This window comes from Python bivittatus, unplaced genomic scaffold, assembly GCF_059951505.1.
Source record: "Python bivittatus isolate LINGU-HERP-01145 unplaced genomic scaffold, Pbiv_v1 ctg000560_np1212, whole genome shotgun sequence".
Taxonomy (NCBI): Eukaryota; Metazoa; Chordata; class Lepidosauria; order Squamata; family Pythonidae; genus Python; species Python bivittatus.
Window position 1 is genome coordinate 6,747,365 of NW_028277083.1, and position 17,272 is coordinate 6,764,636.

The 17,272-nt window shown below is 44.8% G+C and overlaps 2 protein-coding genes across 2 annotated transcripts; both read right to left on the reverse strand.

Annotated features, from left to right (window-relative positions):
• Positions 1–3,028: 3,028 nt before the first annotated feature.
• LOC103067309 (melanin-concentrating hormone receptor 1) lies at positions 3,029–6,996 on the reverse strand. The gene is made up of 2 exons (XM_007424992.2): positions 6,918–6,996; positions 3,029–4,020 (listed from the first exon to the last, which is right to left on the reverse strand). The coding sequence occupies exons 1-2, from the start codon at positions 6,994–6,996 to the stop codon at positions 3,029–3,031; spliced, it is 1,071 nt and encodes a 356-aa protein (XP_007425054.2).
• Positions 6,997–10,968: 3,972 nt separating this feature from the next.
• LDAF1 (lipid droplet assembly factor 1) lies at positions 10,969–16,898 on the reverse strand. Its single transcript, XM_088148093.1, has 5 exons — positions 16,694–16,898; positions 14,926–15,048; positions 13,466–13,634; positions 12,949–13,087; positions 10,969–11,782 (listed from the first exon to the last, which is right to left on the reverse strand). The coding sequence occupies exons 2-5, from the start codon at positions 14,995–14,997 to the stop codon at positions 11,692–11,694; spliced, it is 471 nt and encodes a 156-aa protein (XP_088004219.1). The 5' UTR covers positions 14,998–15,048; positions 16,694–16,898; the 3' UTR covers positions 10,969–11,691.
• Between the last annotated feature and the right edge of the window lie 374 nt (positions 16,899–17,272).

The following is a 17,272-nucleotide window of genomic DNA, read 5'->3' on the forward strand; positions in this document are numbered from 1 at the left end:
CCTCAGCCAGTCATGCTGGCTGAGGAATCCTGGGAGTTGAAGTCCACACATCTTAAAGTTGCCAAGGTTGAGAAACACCACTGTAGAAGTTGTGCTGGGTTCAAGGAGGTGTTCCTGTTTCCTTTGCAGCAGTATAGATGTGGTTTGCCAGTGCCTTCCCCAAGATGTTTTGGCCTTCCCAATTTAACCAACAGCCCTGGAACTTTGTGGTGGTCTCCCATCCCTATGTTAACCATCTCTGACCTTGCTTAGCTTTTCAAAATCAGCCACCATTGGGTGCTACCATCTGCTCATCCATATGAAAAGAAGGATATTCTCCAAAGTAGTTTGAGATATCTCTGTTTCCTTCTATCTCCACCTTCCCCAATTGCTGTATCCTGTCGCCTGCATGAGGAAAGTCATCTCTTGCAGCTTTTGAAGACTAAAGACTTCTAAATGGCTCTTCAGGTCTCTGAGTATCTTGCATGATTCACAACAGACCCTTTTGCCTGTTGACTGGGGGATTCTGGTAGTAGATATCCACACGTCTTAAAGTTGCTGAGGTCGAGAAACGCTGCACCAAGCCATAACATGATTGCTTGTTTGTAACTTCTTGTGCTGTGTGGACCCATCCAGTTATGGCTTCCTAATGAGGAATAAAGCCAACCTGGTTTAGCACTTTCCACAAGGCTTTTACAGTTTGGTGGATTGCTTGCTATGATTCCCCCCCCGCCTCTTTTGGACTATAATTCTCTTGCTACACTCATGTCTCTGAAACAAATCCTTCCTTAACAATCAGCTCCTAACTGCTTTCTCCCCCCCCCCCCCCAGCCATAAGCAATGATATGATCTTGGGCAAAAGAGTTGCATGGCTTTTTTTGAGCTTTGAATGAGGGATTTGAGTGATCTTGGGTCTCGGGGGAATTTTCCGGCTCTTGCAGTGCAGCTGTGTGCTTTTGCATAATTTGGTGGAACAGTTGCTTCCCAGCACTGATATTTTCTCACACACCAAGCAGAAATTCTTCCTCTGCAGGAAGCTTGATTTTAAGTGGCCTTTTAATAATGAATGCACACATTTACTCCCATGATCTGGGTCATTACTACACAGCTCCATGTATCTAAAGCAGGGTTCCTCAACCTTGTCAACTTTTAAGATGGATGGACGTCAACTCCCAGAATTCCACAGCCAGCACACTGGCTAGGGAATTCTGGGAGTTGAAGTCCATCTTAAAATGGTCAAGGTTGAGAAACACTGGTCTATAGGATGCCTTGGGAATTGTATATTTTGTTGTATTGTCCTCTGGCTCATCATGTTTAAAGACAATAGAGAATGCCATTGCATGATCACTACTTAAGTATAATATGTCACATGTTGCTGTGCTGGCTGGGGATGATGGGAGTTTAGTCCCACCCTCACTCCCCAGTAGGTATCTGGTGTTTCTCAGGTCCAGCTTGCCCATATTGGCTGTTAGATCCTCCTGGACAAGATAGAATGGCACTAAAAAACCTTCTAGACCAGTGTTTAATGCTGGCTGGGGAATTCTGGGAGTTGAAGTCCACACATCTTAAAGTTCCCAAGGTTGAGAAACACTGGTCGAGAAGGAAGGTTAAAATAGGTGTGAACTGCCCTCTGGCTGGAGTGTTTAGCCCGTACAGTAATCAATTTCTATAAAAAAGTTAGATTTTCTTTATTCAAGATGTTGGACTGTACAATACAGTTCACAAACACAAAGTCAAACTCCAGGCAAAACTAATTCAAAACTCAGGCAAATTAGAACAATACCATATTTGTAATTTGATCAATACAGGCATGCACATATACAGCATTAGATGGATTTAAATTGAATTTAAATGAACATCTCAAGCTAAATTGCTGATGAATACTATCACGGGACTTGTCCTAAAATGATCCCCCCCTCCAATAATTAGGGTAATGATGTCATTTGAAATGTTTCTTGATTGATCGATTTAGCATGCTTGGAGAATCTGTTTGTGAACAGCCTGTGTCGTTTCCCTGGGAGTGGTGGAAATATTGACTCAACACTATCCGCTTGTAGATTGGTAATGGGTAGCTGAAACAAGCACCATTGCAGTGCCTTTATCTTATAAAATATATTTTCATCCTGTTTTTCCTTTGGGAGTTTAAGGCAGCATGCTTATTTTGTCCTCACAATAATGTAATGGCATGTGGGAAAGACCTTGGGAGACGAGGCAGAGAGATGCTGCCTGGGGAACAGTCAGATAAGAGACAGCATAGCCCACAGCTGGATAATGGATGGGGCAAGAGGCTCAGAAGGGACCCTCCCTAGTTTCTTGGGCTGTGAAGGAGACGGCGGGAGATCTGTACTTTCAGACTTGCAAGATTCTGTTCATGTAGCTTTACAATAAAGTAGAATGAGCTCATCTGGTTGTGATTCCTATCTGGTTTACCCTGGAAGGGTGACAAAAAGCACCCTGTGAGGGATGGTGAGCTGGTAGACAGTTACTCTGCAAGCTTAGTCTCTGAGTGGGGACTTGACCCTGAATGCCCCCAATTCCAGTGCCTCTGTGCCACGTTGGTCCTTGTTGATTCAGAAATCTTTCTGTATACTGTTCATTTCATCTTTGCATCCTGCCGTGAACCAGCAGTCTTACCTACAGACTAAAAGGATATTGTCAAATCCTTGGTCATCAGACTCATTTGTCCTGCAACAGTCTACCTTTCTATAATTTGTTGTTGTTCTTCCTGAATACTAAAAAATAAGCATAAACATAATGTCTATGATGCATTCATAAAAGCTGCCTTTTGATTTATTTCAGTGTTTTTATGATGTCTGGGCTTCAACTCCCAGAATTCCCTAGCCAACACATTTAAGGTCCACACATCTTAAGGTTGCCAAGTTTGAAAAACTCTGCTTTATTTGATGGCCCTGCTGCCTGTTAAGCCAAAATGGCCTGAAGCAAAAAAGATCACCTTCCAAAGGTCCCCGTTCTCAAAAACAGTGGGAAGGCACAGAATGTCCCTGGAGTTAATGCACCCATGGGTGGCAAACAAGTCCATTTGTCATCTCTATCTGGCTAAGACAGAGACCAAATGCAACAAAGGTTGCCCAGATTCACTGGGTTCTCCTGGGGCATTTTTGACTTGGTTTTGAAAAAGTCCCTCTGCATCTGCGGGTTTGTCAGAGACCGTGATTCTTCGGTGGGAATTCTGCCCAAGAAAGATGTAGATGAATGGGTTAAGGGAGCTGTTGGCATAACCCAGGCTGATTGCCACATTGTAGGCATAATAGAAAGGTAAGGTGGGCTGGACAGCCAGTTGCACTAGCTGTAGGACATGGAACGGGGCCCAGCACACGAAGAAGGCCAGGCAGATGGCAATGGCGATGCGGGTCACCCTTTTGATCCGGAGTTGGGTGCCTCTTTGTCTGGTCAGTGCTTCAGAGGACCTGGCCATCTTCAGGAGGATTCTCTGATAGGCCACTGTGATGAGAGCAAAAGGGATGGCGAAAGCAAGGAAGAACTGGTAGAGAGTATACCAGTAGATGTCCCGCTGAGGATCTGGCAGATGAATCCCACAACCCAGCAGCTCTCCTGGCAGGGGAATGAGCTGTGTGTACATCCAGACTGGAGTGATGCTGAGAAAGGAGAGGGCCCAGAGCATACAGATGGCCAAGATGGCCACTGGGGGCTTCCTGAAGCGGGTGGAGGAGAAAGGATGCACAGTAGCCAGATAGCGGTCAATGGACATGGCAGTGAGGATGTAAATGCTGGTGAACTGGCTGTTGGCATCCAAGGCAGTAATGATGGTGCACATGGTTTCTCCAAACTTCCAGGTTCCTTTGCCCAGCAGCTGATGGATGAGGAAGGGCATACCCAGGAGGAACAGGAGGTCCACCAAGGAAAGATTGACAATGAAGATATCAGGTACGCTGCTGCCTGGGCTGGATTTCTTAAAGACAGCACAGATCACCAGGCTGTTGCCAATGATGCCCACAAGGCAAATGATACCAAAGAGGATGGACATGATAATGGTTGGATAGCTCAAGGAGTTTAGATCACCTAGGAAGAAATAGAGGGAGAGAAAGAGAGAGGGTACTTAAAGTGCCACATCTTGCCTAAGAATCCTCAGCTAAAGTTGAAGCTGAATCATCAGAGCTTGAGGTGGCTACAAATTTGCCCCCAGTCAGATTCCTGGAACTCTGGAGTTACAATCCCAGGTTCAGACCACCACAAGATAGTAAAAGCATCACATAATATGGAAAGAACAGCCTGCCTTTATGCAGTCAAGACACACAGGCAGGCTGGCAGTTGAGTTCAGACCAGGAAATGAACAGATAACTAAGAAGCAGGTCTACATGTGAGTCAAGGCTTACTTGGATGTAGGGGCCCTTCTCATGAGGAAGAATTTATTTCAGGTAACCTAATAGCTGGCAGCTGGAACTTGGGTGGGGTTCTTAGAGCTCCAACTTCATCAGCTCTTGAGAAGCAATTCCTCCCTAATGTCTGTCTACCAATCTCTGATGGATGAATCGGGTTTCTTTTGACTTGCTGAACCTCTGCCTCTTGAACCCTAGATTCCTTCTGGCCCAGCTTTGGACTCTGTATCCAATTGACTGAGTTCCTAGTTATTTTCCAGCCCTTGATCTTGGCCCTTAACAGTTCTTTGTGTTTGACAGCTTTGCTGTCGTGAAATAGAAGCTGCACAAACGCATCAAGTTTGGCCAAAATGTAGTTGACTAATTTGGGGGTTGGTGTGAGTGTGTACCTCTCTGGTGTGGTTAGTTAATGGGTCACTATGTTGTATGGGTTTTGAAGCTTGATTAGTTACTCATGGCATATCATGGTGTGCACACCTAACCAGAGAAATGTGTAAAGGCAGAGTAACTCTGAACAAAGTCCATTGATCATTAACATGAATAACGGAGCCTTCTGGCCTCAATAAGAAGTATTGGCTGGATTCACATGTAATACTAAGCCATGGCTTGCTTGTTATAGTTAACCATGCTTCTAAACTGTATTATCATGGCTGGATTTAGACAACACACTAAGGGGGACTCAGAGAAGCCACGTTATGGCTTAGGATGAAGTGAGTTAGGCTGACGTGATATATTCTAGTGCATGTGGACCAGAGGTGAGATGTGAATTCAGAATCTCCTGGTTCTTAGTACCATTTCAGACCCATTACACCCATGTTTTTCAGATTTAGCAACTTTAAGATGTGTGGACTTCAACTCCCAGAATTCCCCAGCCAGCATGCTGGCTGGGGAATTCTGGGAGTTGAAGTCCACACATCTTAAAGTTGCCAAGTGTGAAAAAAACACTGCATTACACTGTACTGGCTGATTCCTATACTCATCCATACAAGAAGAGTGTAAGATACAAGGAACTACCAGCAAAACATGCAGCATTCATATAGAACTAGAAAATGCCATGCATTTTGGCCTATGGTTGTTTTTCCTTTCATCTAATATTCATAGGAACCTTTGAGAGGCCAAAGAAGAGACATTGGTGGGTGGAAACGGCCTGTTCTTTCTTTATATGTTCACCCAAAAGGTTCAATACCACATACAGAATGATCTGCTCTGCTTCTTATTTCTTGAGACATTTGGAAAAAGAGAACCAATAGCAGAGGGCTTGTGCTGTTTAAGCCAAGAAGGAAGGGAATATTCCAGATTGCTCCATAGCACGGAGGCCTTGGAAATGTGTGTGTGGTGTGTAAATATAAATGCAATTTAATAATTTTAGATTCTAGAATGGAGGGGTGTCTAGCAGGGGGACTGTTCAAATAGTCAGGCATGTTACTGTGTTTAGTTCAGAATATTTTCAGGCAAGCCAGCAGCTACTTTGGTGCCCTGAAATTTGCCCCGAGTCCCATTATGTGCTACAGGCATACCTCGGAGATATTGCGGGTTTGGTTCCAGACCACCACAATAAAGCGAATATCACCATAAAGCGAGTCCCACAAATGTTATGGTTTCCCAGTGCATATAAATGTTAATGTTTACACTAAACTGTAGTCTATTAAGCGTGCAATAGCATTGTGTCTAAAAAGCAATGTACATATCTCAGTTAAAAAACACTTTATTGCTAAAAAATGCTAGTCATCATCTGATGGGCTTGCTTGATGCAGGGTTGCCACACACCTTCAAGTTATAAAAAACCCCCGCAATATCTGTGAAGTGCATTAAAGCGAGAGATGCTTGTATTCTAGAGCAGAGCTCTGAAGGACCCCTTGGATTTGAAGATGTTTAAATCCAAGGGCCCCTTCAAAGAACAACTGCATAGCTGCTGCCCTTTGGTCTAAAAGGGGTTCTGTACATGCCCAGAAACTCCTTTCCATCTGATTTAAACAGCCAGTTCCATGGGGTTGGCTTGCTTTGATGCTTCCAGCTGAAGCAGAGAGATCAGATGCTTTCAGACAAGGGACCACCTCGAATCCAATTGTGCCAAGAGTCTAGATCAAAGTGACAAAGAGAGTAATTTTGCATCAGCCACACACACACACCGATTCTCCATGTTCCAAGGACACATGATATCTTGGCTGTATCTGAAGAGCAGGCTAAACAAAAACAAGCCAATTGCATTGTGGCTAAGCAGAACATGCAAACCTCATCAATGGTGGTTTAGTCAACGAATGGGAAAGCAAACCATGGCTTAGCTTGATAGGGGAAACCTTCCATGCTGTGATTTTTAATGTATTACACAAACACACAGAGCAACAACATCTTGGTCACTTGGGCATTTAACAACACCTTGCGTAGCAAGTGGGAGTAACTCTGTCCAGTTGAGATACCAAAGGCATAACATTTTGAAGGATTTACCTATTTGGCTATTCAATATTGGTTAGCTAGTTTCTCCTTCACCTCCCCAGCATCTACAGATCAGAGAAAGTTTTGGCTCAACAAGATCCTTTCCTTTCTTTCCAAATTCCACTGCATCTTTCTGCTTCAACTTACCGTTGGAGGGGGAGACTTGTCCCAGCTGTGAGATGTTTGGAGAGGAATCGTTGGAGGTGTGATTTGCCTGGAAATCCATTCTTGGAGGGCGCACTAGAAAGCAATTAGATCCCAGGGGTGGTGAGAAGTTGGTGAGGTGGGGTCATGCGGAAGAAAGGAGAGTGGAGCTGAATCCCCGGGAGGTGCTGTTTCATGCCTTCCACGTTTTCTGTTTCCCGAGACCGAGAGGAGCAGTTGCTCCTGCTGCAGAAGAGGAGAAGCACGCACACACATACCCACACGCTTCTCTGACTTTCTTGCTTTCTGTACCGCCTTCTGAGCAAGCCAGTGCCAGCCCATCTTTGTGCATTTTTGGAAGAACTTCGCTGCTTAGCTTGGAAACAAGGACTTGAGCTGTGTCTTTAAGCCCAAATCATGTTTGCTGTAAAGGTGGGAAGCTGAAGGTGCGAGCCAGTGTTGGCCAACCCTGGCCGATTCCAGGTTTAATGAGTTATCCCTAGTCTAGTTTAATAGCAGTTTATTGAATTAAGCCAGCGGGTTGGGTTTGCATGGAAGACCGAGCTAGAAACTAGCCAAGCACATTTTACTAGAGGGTGTTGTGCAAATCAGCAGGTGGAGGAGGGGCTGGGCAAGAAGGCTTTGGAAAGCCCCCTCCCCAAGGTCTTTCCTCCTCTTTGCTGCATGGCTGGGTGCCCAACTGGGGAGTCTTCCAGCTAATACGATCAAGTAGTGGAGGGCGTGAAAGGCTTGTGTCCTCTGGAGCAGAACCGCTCAGCACTCCTTACAAACCACAGCGATAAGGTTCAGAAGATACACGAAACCCAAGCTACGCCACAGTGTGGCTTTGTTGGTTATGCATGCTAGACTGGCTCTTTTCCCCCTGAAGTCTGCATTTCCGGAGCGTAATCTGTCAAGGGTATCCTGTTGACAACAAGTGAGCTACAGGCATCACTCTGTGGGGCTGGAGGCCAAATTGAACAGTGTAATCTTCACTTCCACTCATTTATTCTGCCACCCACCACCTCCCTCCTAACCTCACCCTATACCAGTGTTGTCCAAACTTGGCCACTTTAAGATGAGTGGACTTCAACTCCCAGAATTCCCCAGCCAGCATGCTGGGGTGGGGAATTCTGGGAGTTGAAGTCCACTCATCTTAAAGTGGCCAAGTTTGGACAACACTGCCCTATACCCTTCCCTTGCTCTCCTCCTCGCCCATCCAGCAAGCAACCCAAAGCTGGCCTTACTGTAAGGCAGAGTAAAATGGAAGAAGAGCCACCCTTCAAATCCTCCTCCTAAAGCAACAGACCATCATATCACGTGGATAGGCTTGTGTTTCTGTACAGGCTTTATGAAAAGTCAGGAGTCAGCAACCACAATGGATTTTTTAACACAGTGCAATTGTAAATTGATATGCCTATAACCTGTCTCACAGTAACCTGTATCTGCGCCACCAGCCTGTCTTCCCCTCCCATTCCTCCCCACTTCGTCCCAATTTAAATCCTATATTGACCCAACCATGCCAAGCATCTGTAGCTCACCGAAGCAGATGCCTTTAAATAAAATTGGTTAGTCTGCAAAGGTGCTGCCAGAGTCCTTCTGATTTTTGGCTAGCAGACTAACATGGCTCTTCTACGAGGTCTACAGCAAATTTGCCTTCTAAGTCTCGTGACTGAATCATGGTATAAATACCATAAATGTATAAATAAGGCTGAATATACAGTGCATTCGGAAAGTATTCAGACCCCTTCACTTTTTTCAGTTTGGTTATGTTGCAACCTGATACTACAGTCGTTCATGTTCATTTTTTTCCTCATTAATCTACACTCAGTACCCCTTAATGACAAAGTGAAAACAGAATTTTAGAAATGCCTGTAAATTTATTAAAAAGGAAAAACTGAAATATTACATTGGCGTTAAGTATTCAGACCCTTTGCAACATCACCTGAAATTTAGCTCAGGTGCCTCCTATTTCTCTTGATCGTTGCTGAGCTGTTTCTACACCTTGATTGGAGTCCACCTGTGCTAATTAAATTGATTGGACATGATTTGGAAAGGTGCACACCTCTCTATAGAAGGCCTCACAGCTGACAATGCATCCTGTATCAGAGCGAAAGCCATGAGGTCCAAGGAACTGCCTGCAGAGCTCAGAGACAGGATTATTGCATGGCACAGATCTGGGGAAGGCTACAAAAAAGTCTCTGCTGCATTGAAGGTTCCCAAGAGCACAGTGGCCCCCATAATTCTCAAACGAAAGAAGTTTGGCACAACCAGGACTCTTCCAAGAGCTGGTCGCCCGGCCAAACTGAGCAATTGGGGGAGAAGAGCCTTAGTAAGAGAGGTGACCAAGAACCCAATGGTCACTCTGACTGAGCTCCAGAGATCCTCTGTGGAGATGGGACAAAGTTCCAGAAGGACAACCATCACGGCAGCCCTCCACCGATCTGGGCTTTGTGGCAGAGTGGCTAGACGGAAGCCTCTCCTCAGTGCAAAACACATGAAAGTCTGCTTGGAGTTTGCAAAAAAGCACCTGAAGGACTCTCAGACTGTGAGGAACAAGATTCTCTGGTCTGATGAAACCAAGATTGAACTGTTTGGCCTCAATTCTAAATGTTCTGTCTGGAGGAAACCAGGCACCGCTCATCACCTGCCCAATACCATCCCAACAGTGAAGCATAGTGGTGGCAGCCTCATGCTGTGGGGGTGCTTTTCAGCAGTGGGGACTGGGAGACTGGTCAGGGTTGAGGGAAAGCTGGAGAGAGCAAAGTACAGAGATATCCTCAATGAAAACCTGTTCCACAGCACTCAGGATTTCAGACTGGGCCGAAGGTTCACCTTCCAACATGACAATGATCCTAAGCACACAGCCAAGACAACACAGGAATGGCTTAGAGACAACTCTGTGAATGTCCTAGAGTGGCCCAGCCAGAGCCCCTACTTGAACCCTATTGAGCATCTCTGGAGAGACCTGGAAATGGCTGTCCACCAATGGTCCCCATCCAACCTGACTGAGCTTGAGAGGATTTGCAAAGAATGGCAGAAAATCCTCCAATCCAGGTGTGCAAAGCTTGTCATGTCATACTGAAAAAGACTTGAGGCTGTAATTGCTGCCAAAGGTGCTTCAACAAAGTACTGAGTAAAGGGTCTGAATACTTATGCCAATGTGGTATTTCAGTTTTTCCTTTTTAATAAATTTACAGACATTTCTAAAATTCTGTTTTCACTTTGTCATTATGGGGTACTGAATGTAGATTAATGAGAAAAAAAATGAATTTGAACAATTGTAGTATTAGGCTGCAACATAACAAAACTGAAAAAAGTGACGGGGGTCTGAATACTTTCCGAATGCACTATACCTACCTTTTATTTTCTATATTGGGTGGGGAAAATTCCATGCCTGCATTGCTGATGTCATCTTCAGCTTGGTCTTTGGTGTGCATGTTTGGACAGATTCTTACCCAGATATCCAGCTTCAGGATCCAGAATCTCCCAGGGAAAGATAACATAAAGGTGGGAAGAACGCCTAAAACCTAACTCTTGATTTCACCCACTCTGGGGCACATGTATGTCCCTCCGCCCCACTGTACCTTTTGGATTTCTGCACAAAGTCCCTGTTGGCTGAACAATCTGAATTTAGCTAAATTCATACAACATGCTAAGCCCAAACTAACTGAATTATACTTTAGCCCCAAGGTTCACTATCTGAGGCTCCAGATTGCATTCTCTCAAGGCTGGAAACCAGGACCTTTGAAAGTTACCATCTTAGTTTTTAATGTAATAAAAGAGGAAAATGATTAAATATGTGCCTGCACTGTAATCAATCTAACCTGTATTTAATTTTAATTAAACTGAACTGGAACCAAAATGAAATTATATTTAATATTTGATCTGCCTCGCTTCATACTTTTCGGAATGTGCTTTGGTCATAACACTTAAAGATCAGATGTAGCCCTCAGCCCTGGAAAAGGTATATACTGAGGGCTAAGGGTGATGTGCCAAGGCTTCTCACACACCGCTGGTGCAAACTGATGCTGAGAAATGTGACAGAGACAGCTTGGATGAAAAGTAATGATTTACTGGCAAAAGTATCTGATGACAGCTTTCCATCAAAGCAGGAGGAAAACACATTAATAGTTTAAAAAAAATGAAAATATGCAAACCAGAGCTAGAATGACCTGTATTCTAAAACCTGCATAAAAGAAGGCACTGTGCTTAACCATCTGGCATTCTGCAAAGCTGCTAGATGCCTAGCACAATGAGAAACGAACAAATGGCAGAACATCATTCCCAAATGCCCTAGAAACAACCAAAAATGTTTGACCTCCAACCAAAACACAAAAAGAAAAACACCTGCTTTAATGGGGTCTTCGCCAGTGCCTGTATTTCTGTTCTGCTCGCCATCACCAGCAATGTCGTCAGGCTTAGAGAGATCCCCCCATCCCACTCCCCTCATTGAAATCAACACTGTCATTGTGTTCCTTGCCTTGTCAAAGTGAAGAGCGAATGAGCTGGAAACCAGCCATTGCGGGAGCACCCGTGCACGAAAGCCTTGCCTAAAAGCTGCCGAGAAATTCAGGTTCCCTAAATAAACTGACGAGGGCTCGGCTGCCTCAGTGGCAGCCTTGGGAAACATTTGTCTCCAATTCCCATAATAAGGAGCTGAACCCTGATCATCTTGAGAGAGGTAAACAATTCTACAGAGTAACAAGGATGCCTTCCCAGCTACATTTTTTAAAGTGCCACTGTAAGAAACATTTCAAGCAGCTATCCAATTTATTCACTCCTTGTTAGTAGCTTCTGCATCTTCGTCACAAAGGTTGCTTGAGACAAAACTGCTTCCATTGGCAATCTCTTTCTTTGACAGGCCCCTGAGAGAGAGAAAAAGAGAGAGCACGATTTCTGCCTTCCTGGCGCACAATCTTCCCCATCTCATTAGCTAGCAGGGCCGTTATTCCAAATTTCCAGAATATTTATTACTACGTTATCTTGTTTCAAGAGGTTTTTCAAAGGAGAACCAAAGGCACTTACTTCAGCCCTGAATTAAAAAAAAACAAAAAGGTGATAAGCTTTCTCTATATTAGTTTTAAAATTTGCATTGCCTGCATTTTGCTATTTAGTCTGATTAATCGTTGGTTCCAGCAGAAAGAGTCATCTCTGCCAGAGAGGACTGGGTTTGTGGGCCGTGCCAATGCATGGTGCATTGAATGAATGCAACTGCACATGCAAAATACAGTGAAATATAAATTAACCACACAGATTGGGCTTGGACAACAAGCTAAATATAGCTTTTGAGCTCGTGGATAAGCGTATTGTGTGAATGCAGTCAGTCTTAATGTCTGCAAAGTAGGACCTTTTACTGGATGGTGGGAAGAATGGACTCGAAGCTGCAATTATATCTTAAGCGGGAACAGTCTAGAGAAGGAATAAAATAGGCTACAGCAGAGGCATAAAAAATACAGATTGGGACTCTTCAAAATCTTGTAGAAGTGGGCTGGGCTAGCACTGAAATGACGACAGCACAGGCACTGGATATCGCCTGGAAGGAATACATGAACCACAAAGTGCACTTTATTCTTCCTTGAGGCCATACTGCTAAGCCAGTGAATGGGGCAAGAAATGGTGCCAACCTGGCTTGTGTAACCATGATTTGTCAAAGGAGCCATATCTGGTTGGAACCGTAAAACAAAAGATTTAACTGTAAAACCTGATTTGTGAATGACACAAAGCCAAGCAGAACCATAACACGGCTTAGCACGAACCTAGTTCCTGTGGCTTGTGAACCATGGTTCATAACTTAGTCTTAGGCATGAGCTAGGCCATTACAGCTTGTTCACAACTCAGTTAAAGCAAACTGTAGCTTAGCACGATGGAGGAGCTCCACCAATCTGTTGGAACTAAATGCCCTGCAAAACATTTGCCTAGCCCCTGTTTTGAATGGCATTTCAAGGAAGCCAATGTGGATTAGTCCTCACGGTTTGTGGCTGCCATGGAACAGTATAAGAGTACAATTTATTATCAGATCTGGAGTACTTACTCTTGAATGGGCCAGTAGCTGAGCAGGGTTGTAAGAGACAGGTAGCAAACGCTCAGCACTCCGGAAACCACCAGTGACAGCATGCCCAGTCCTCCAAGAATGCACAGCAAAGTGACCCCACCCAGGGATATTACGAAACCTACCAAGAATGAGATGTAACTAGCTTCATGGCTTCTCTAGGAATCTATTTTTATTGCACTGTCAGCAAGTGGCAGCATAGGGCTGGTCTAGGAAAGCTAAGCAGTTAGGCCTGGTTAGTTCTTGGACGGGAGGCCCCTAAGAAATCTCAGGGTAGTAAACTAGACTGGGAGATTGCATAAAATCCTGTAAGGAGGCAGTGAGGAGCTACTTCTACACTGCTGCCAAGGAAACATGCCCACGGCCATTAAAGTTCAGGGAAGTTTAACTTTATGGACCGCCATTGTGTTTTCTTCAATGATGATCACACTCAGGGCTTCAAATTCCTTTCAAAAGCTACAGCTGTCCCTGGGGAGGTGTTTTCCAAAGACGTGAATACCTTCCATGACGATCACTCCGATGCAAGCCAGGACGGTTGTAGTGACGACAAAAACCAGAAAAAATGCAATTGGAATCGCTGAGGCTGCAATAAATACCAGCAAGGAGAGGGCAGCGAAAGGATGATCATCAAGGTACTGGCCAACTCTGGAGTTCATAAAAGCAACAACCTGGGATATACATGGAAAAAGGATGAAGTTTTTAAAGATCCTGGGAACTTATTCTGGAAAATCATTGAATTAAGAACTAGCCTAATTCGCTCTTTAAGTGTGATTCTGGCCACTGAACCTGTCTTGAATTTATGACAGAGAAACCCTGAAAAGAACATCAACATGAAATCATCCCGCCAAAATATCAAAGGACATACAATTATATTTATTTACTGGGCTAAAATTCATCTCAAATTGGTAGGAGATTCAACTGCCTCAGCAAAAAAAGGGCTTGTTTTGAGTAGAGATATAAACCAATATAAGGCTGCACTGTTAGTCACAGGCTGTCTGCACAACCCACTAAGGTATGCTCATCTTAACCATGATGTATTGAAGGGCTTTGGTTAACCCAAAGCAGTGACCCACAAAGGCTGACTGACAAACCAGGCTCCAAGGTTTCCCAGAGGTTCACCTGCAAACAAACAAAGCAAGGCAAAAGATGCTGAGAGCTGAGGTCCCATGCTAAGGGCATCCACTGGAAGAGGTCAAAAAGTCAATATGGCAGCCATAACCATACAAGGATGCCCTGCCCCTTTCTTCTCTGTCCCACACAACAAAGGTGGAGGCTTTGATCATGTGGTTGTAGTTACCATCCTGCCCTTTGTGCCCTTTCCCCTCAGGATGCCCCACCCTTGTAAAGCTGTGCTCACACAAGCTAATTCATCCTTTAAACATAATTTGCTGCGTTCACCCAACTGGCTGATTTTGCACTACCATAAACCAACCATACTGGCTGGACTCCCACAAAAGAACTTGCTGAAGTTTAGCCTGGTTATTAAGCAAAAATGGCCTTGCATCAAGAAACATGGCAATTTTATTTATTTATTAATCACGTTTATATGGCTGCCCATCTCACAAAAGTGACTCTGGGTGGCATACAACAATCCAGTAAAACAATAAATATGGAAAGAATCATTATGTAAAACATTACATAGTAATTATTAAAAACATTAAAAATGATAAAAACAGAACTAAAACCCAAAAAAAAAAAAAAGGAAAATAATAGGCAAAGAGATGTTAATAACAGAGCCACCTCACTAGTTCACCTGTCCCCTGGGATCCCCAAGCCTGCTGACATAACCAGGTCTTGAGGGACCTTCGAAAATTCAGGAGTGATGAGGCCAATCTCATCGCTGATTGTGTCCTCATCTCCTTTCCATCCAGTTTTATTACACCTACTTTTAGTTCAGCTTGTATTTCCCTAAACAGAAGGAAAATGCCAGCTAAAGACACAAATCCATCCATAACTCACATGAGAGTTGCTATGTACTGTATCCATCACCACGTGCCACCGTTTCTGGAGTTCCTTCACCTCTTTAGACATGATGACGGTTTCAGCTTAGAAACAAATCAGTGCCTTTTCAACCCCTAAATCCTAGAAAGAGAGTGAGAAAAAGAGTATTTTGAATGTTGTGTTTATTCACATTTCTAAATGTAAAGCAAACTTAGCCCTATTGTTCCATAGAGGAAAAATCCATTCAAAATCATTGTTAGGTGATAATGCTTAGGATCAATTAGATACCCCCTAGAAGGTATAAAAGAGTCTCACAAACTGTTCTTTAGGCTGATGTTAAAAAAATCAGGGAGCACAGAAGGAATACAGGCCAAAAATACAGGTTTTTCAACCAATAAGGCAACTATCCTATTTATAATGTCCTGTGAGTTATCCCCATTAGAGTCAACAGGATTTATGTGTGAGTTTTCAGTTATATTTATCCTTAACTAATTGTACCAATGGTCAACTTTGGAATAAGCATTAAAAGCAGTGTGTGAAATGCAGCTGATTCAACCTTGCCTTGAGTTCATGTATTGGGCTAAACTGTAATGTGTTTCAGTAGAGCTTTGGAGGTTGTATGGACCTGGTTACTGTGGCTTGTAAATAAATCAAGGGTTTATGGCTCAGTGTGTTATATGATTGGGCCAAGTGTAGTATGTACAATAAACCACACTTTGGTGCCATGTGTGAATGAGATCACATTTCCTCTCTTTAATGGTCAAATTCAGTGTGTTGAAATTGATGTGTTTGGTTTCAGGGGGTCTAGGTGCTTCTCTGCAGTTTGTTTTTGGGGTTAGGGTCTCAAATTTTTCAGTGAAAGAGCTGACCAGAGAAACTCCCCCCCTTTGCTATCACAAAATCTGTATTTTTAGGTTTTTCTTTTTTTTTAAACAGATACTTCATTTTTCTCTCTCCCGCACTGCAACAGGCAGATTCCACATCATTGCAGTTCCTAGTAGAACCTATGCAATTATGTATTAGCAAAAACTCAGGGCTGCCAGTTTACTGCAGCTTTACCATAATTGTTTCCACAGTACAGAATCTTCCTCTTGCTAAAGGAGGAAGGGGAAGAAAAACGAGGTGGGAGACGGAATGAATAAAGGTGCTTTGTAAAACACACCTGTGCATGAGATGCTGAAGGAATTGCCCCAAGATCTTTGCTATCCAGAAACAAATACAATATCCAAACAGCCCAATCTCATGGGGCAGTAAATGGCCCTGTTGAATGTCTGCCTGTGTGCCTTCAATAACTCCCCAGCTGCGAGATTGCATCTGAAAGTGCATGGCAGGTCTTCAAAATCTGGCAAACATGGGGCACAGAAGGAGCAGGGGCACTGTCTTGTTGAACCTCTGCCTGGCCCTCCAACCTGAGCAGGGCCTGAACGGCAATATGACGAAAAGCACTGCCCTGTTGAACCTCTGCTTCACCCTCCAGCCTGAGCAGGGCCTGAGGAGCAGTGGGGGAAAAGTGCTGTCCCGTTGAACCTCTACCTGACCCTCCAGCCTGAGCAGGGCCCTGGGGAAGAGGCTGCCCTGTTGAACGTCGGCCCGTCTCCTCAGCCCGAGCAGGGTCTGGGGCAGTGGGGGAAGAGGCGCTGCCCGGTCGGACCTCTGCCTGCAGGCCGGCTGCTCGGCCTCCGAGGCCGCCGCCGCCTCTTCCTCCTCCCCGGAGGGAAAACGAAGCGGGCCGGGCCTGGGCCTGCCTCCCCGCTCCCTCCTCGCTCGCCCGCCCTCCCGCCGTTACCTCCGCCGGCCCGGCCGGAGCGGGGCGCCCGGCTCCGTCCTCGAGGTCGCCGCCGCTGCTGCTCCGCCTCGCCACCAGGAACAGGCCCCGAGAGCGCGGCCCCCGCCTCGCCTCGCCTCGCCTCGCCTCGCTTCCCCCGCCCGCCCGCGCGGCCCCCGGCCTGCTCAGGCCCTCCTGGGCGCTCCCGGGCCGGAGAGGCGCGCGAGGCGGGAGACGGCGCCGCGCCCCGTCCATCAGAATTAGTGTTAGGATTGTTAGTGGTATTAGTGTTATTAATGTTATTAGTGTTAGTGTTAGTAATCTTCCCCCTCCTGACAGGAATCTGGCCTCCTCCCTTTCAGACTGTAGACATGAAGGGGTCCAGCAAGAAATGGACAGAAAAAGATAATAATAATAATTATTATTTTTATTTTAGTTTTTGATGTCTTTTATATAGCCTGACTTTTTAATTAATGAATGTGGGTATTCATTTTTTAACTGTTTTTGGGTTTTACTCTAATTGTGAGCCGCCCAGAGTCACCCTCTGGGGGAGACGGGTGGCATACAAATTTAATCAATCAATCAATCAATCAATCAATC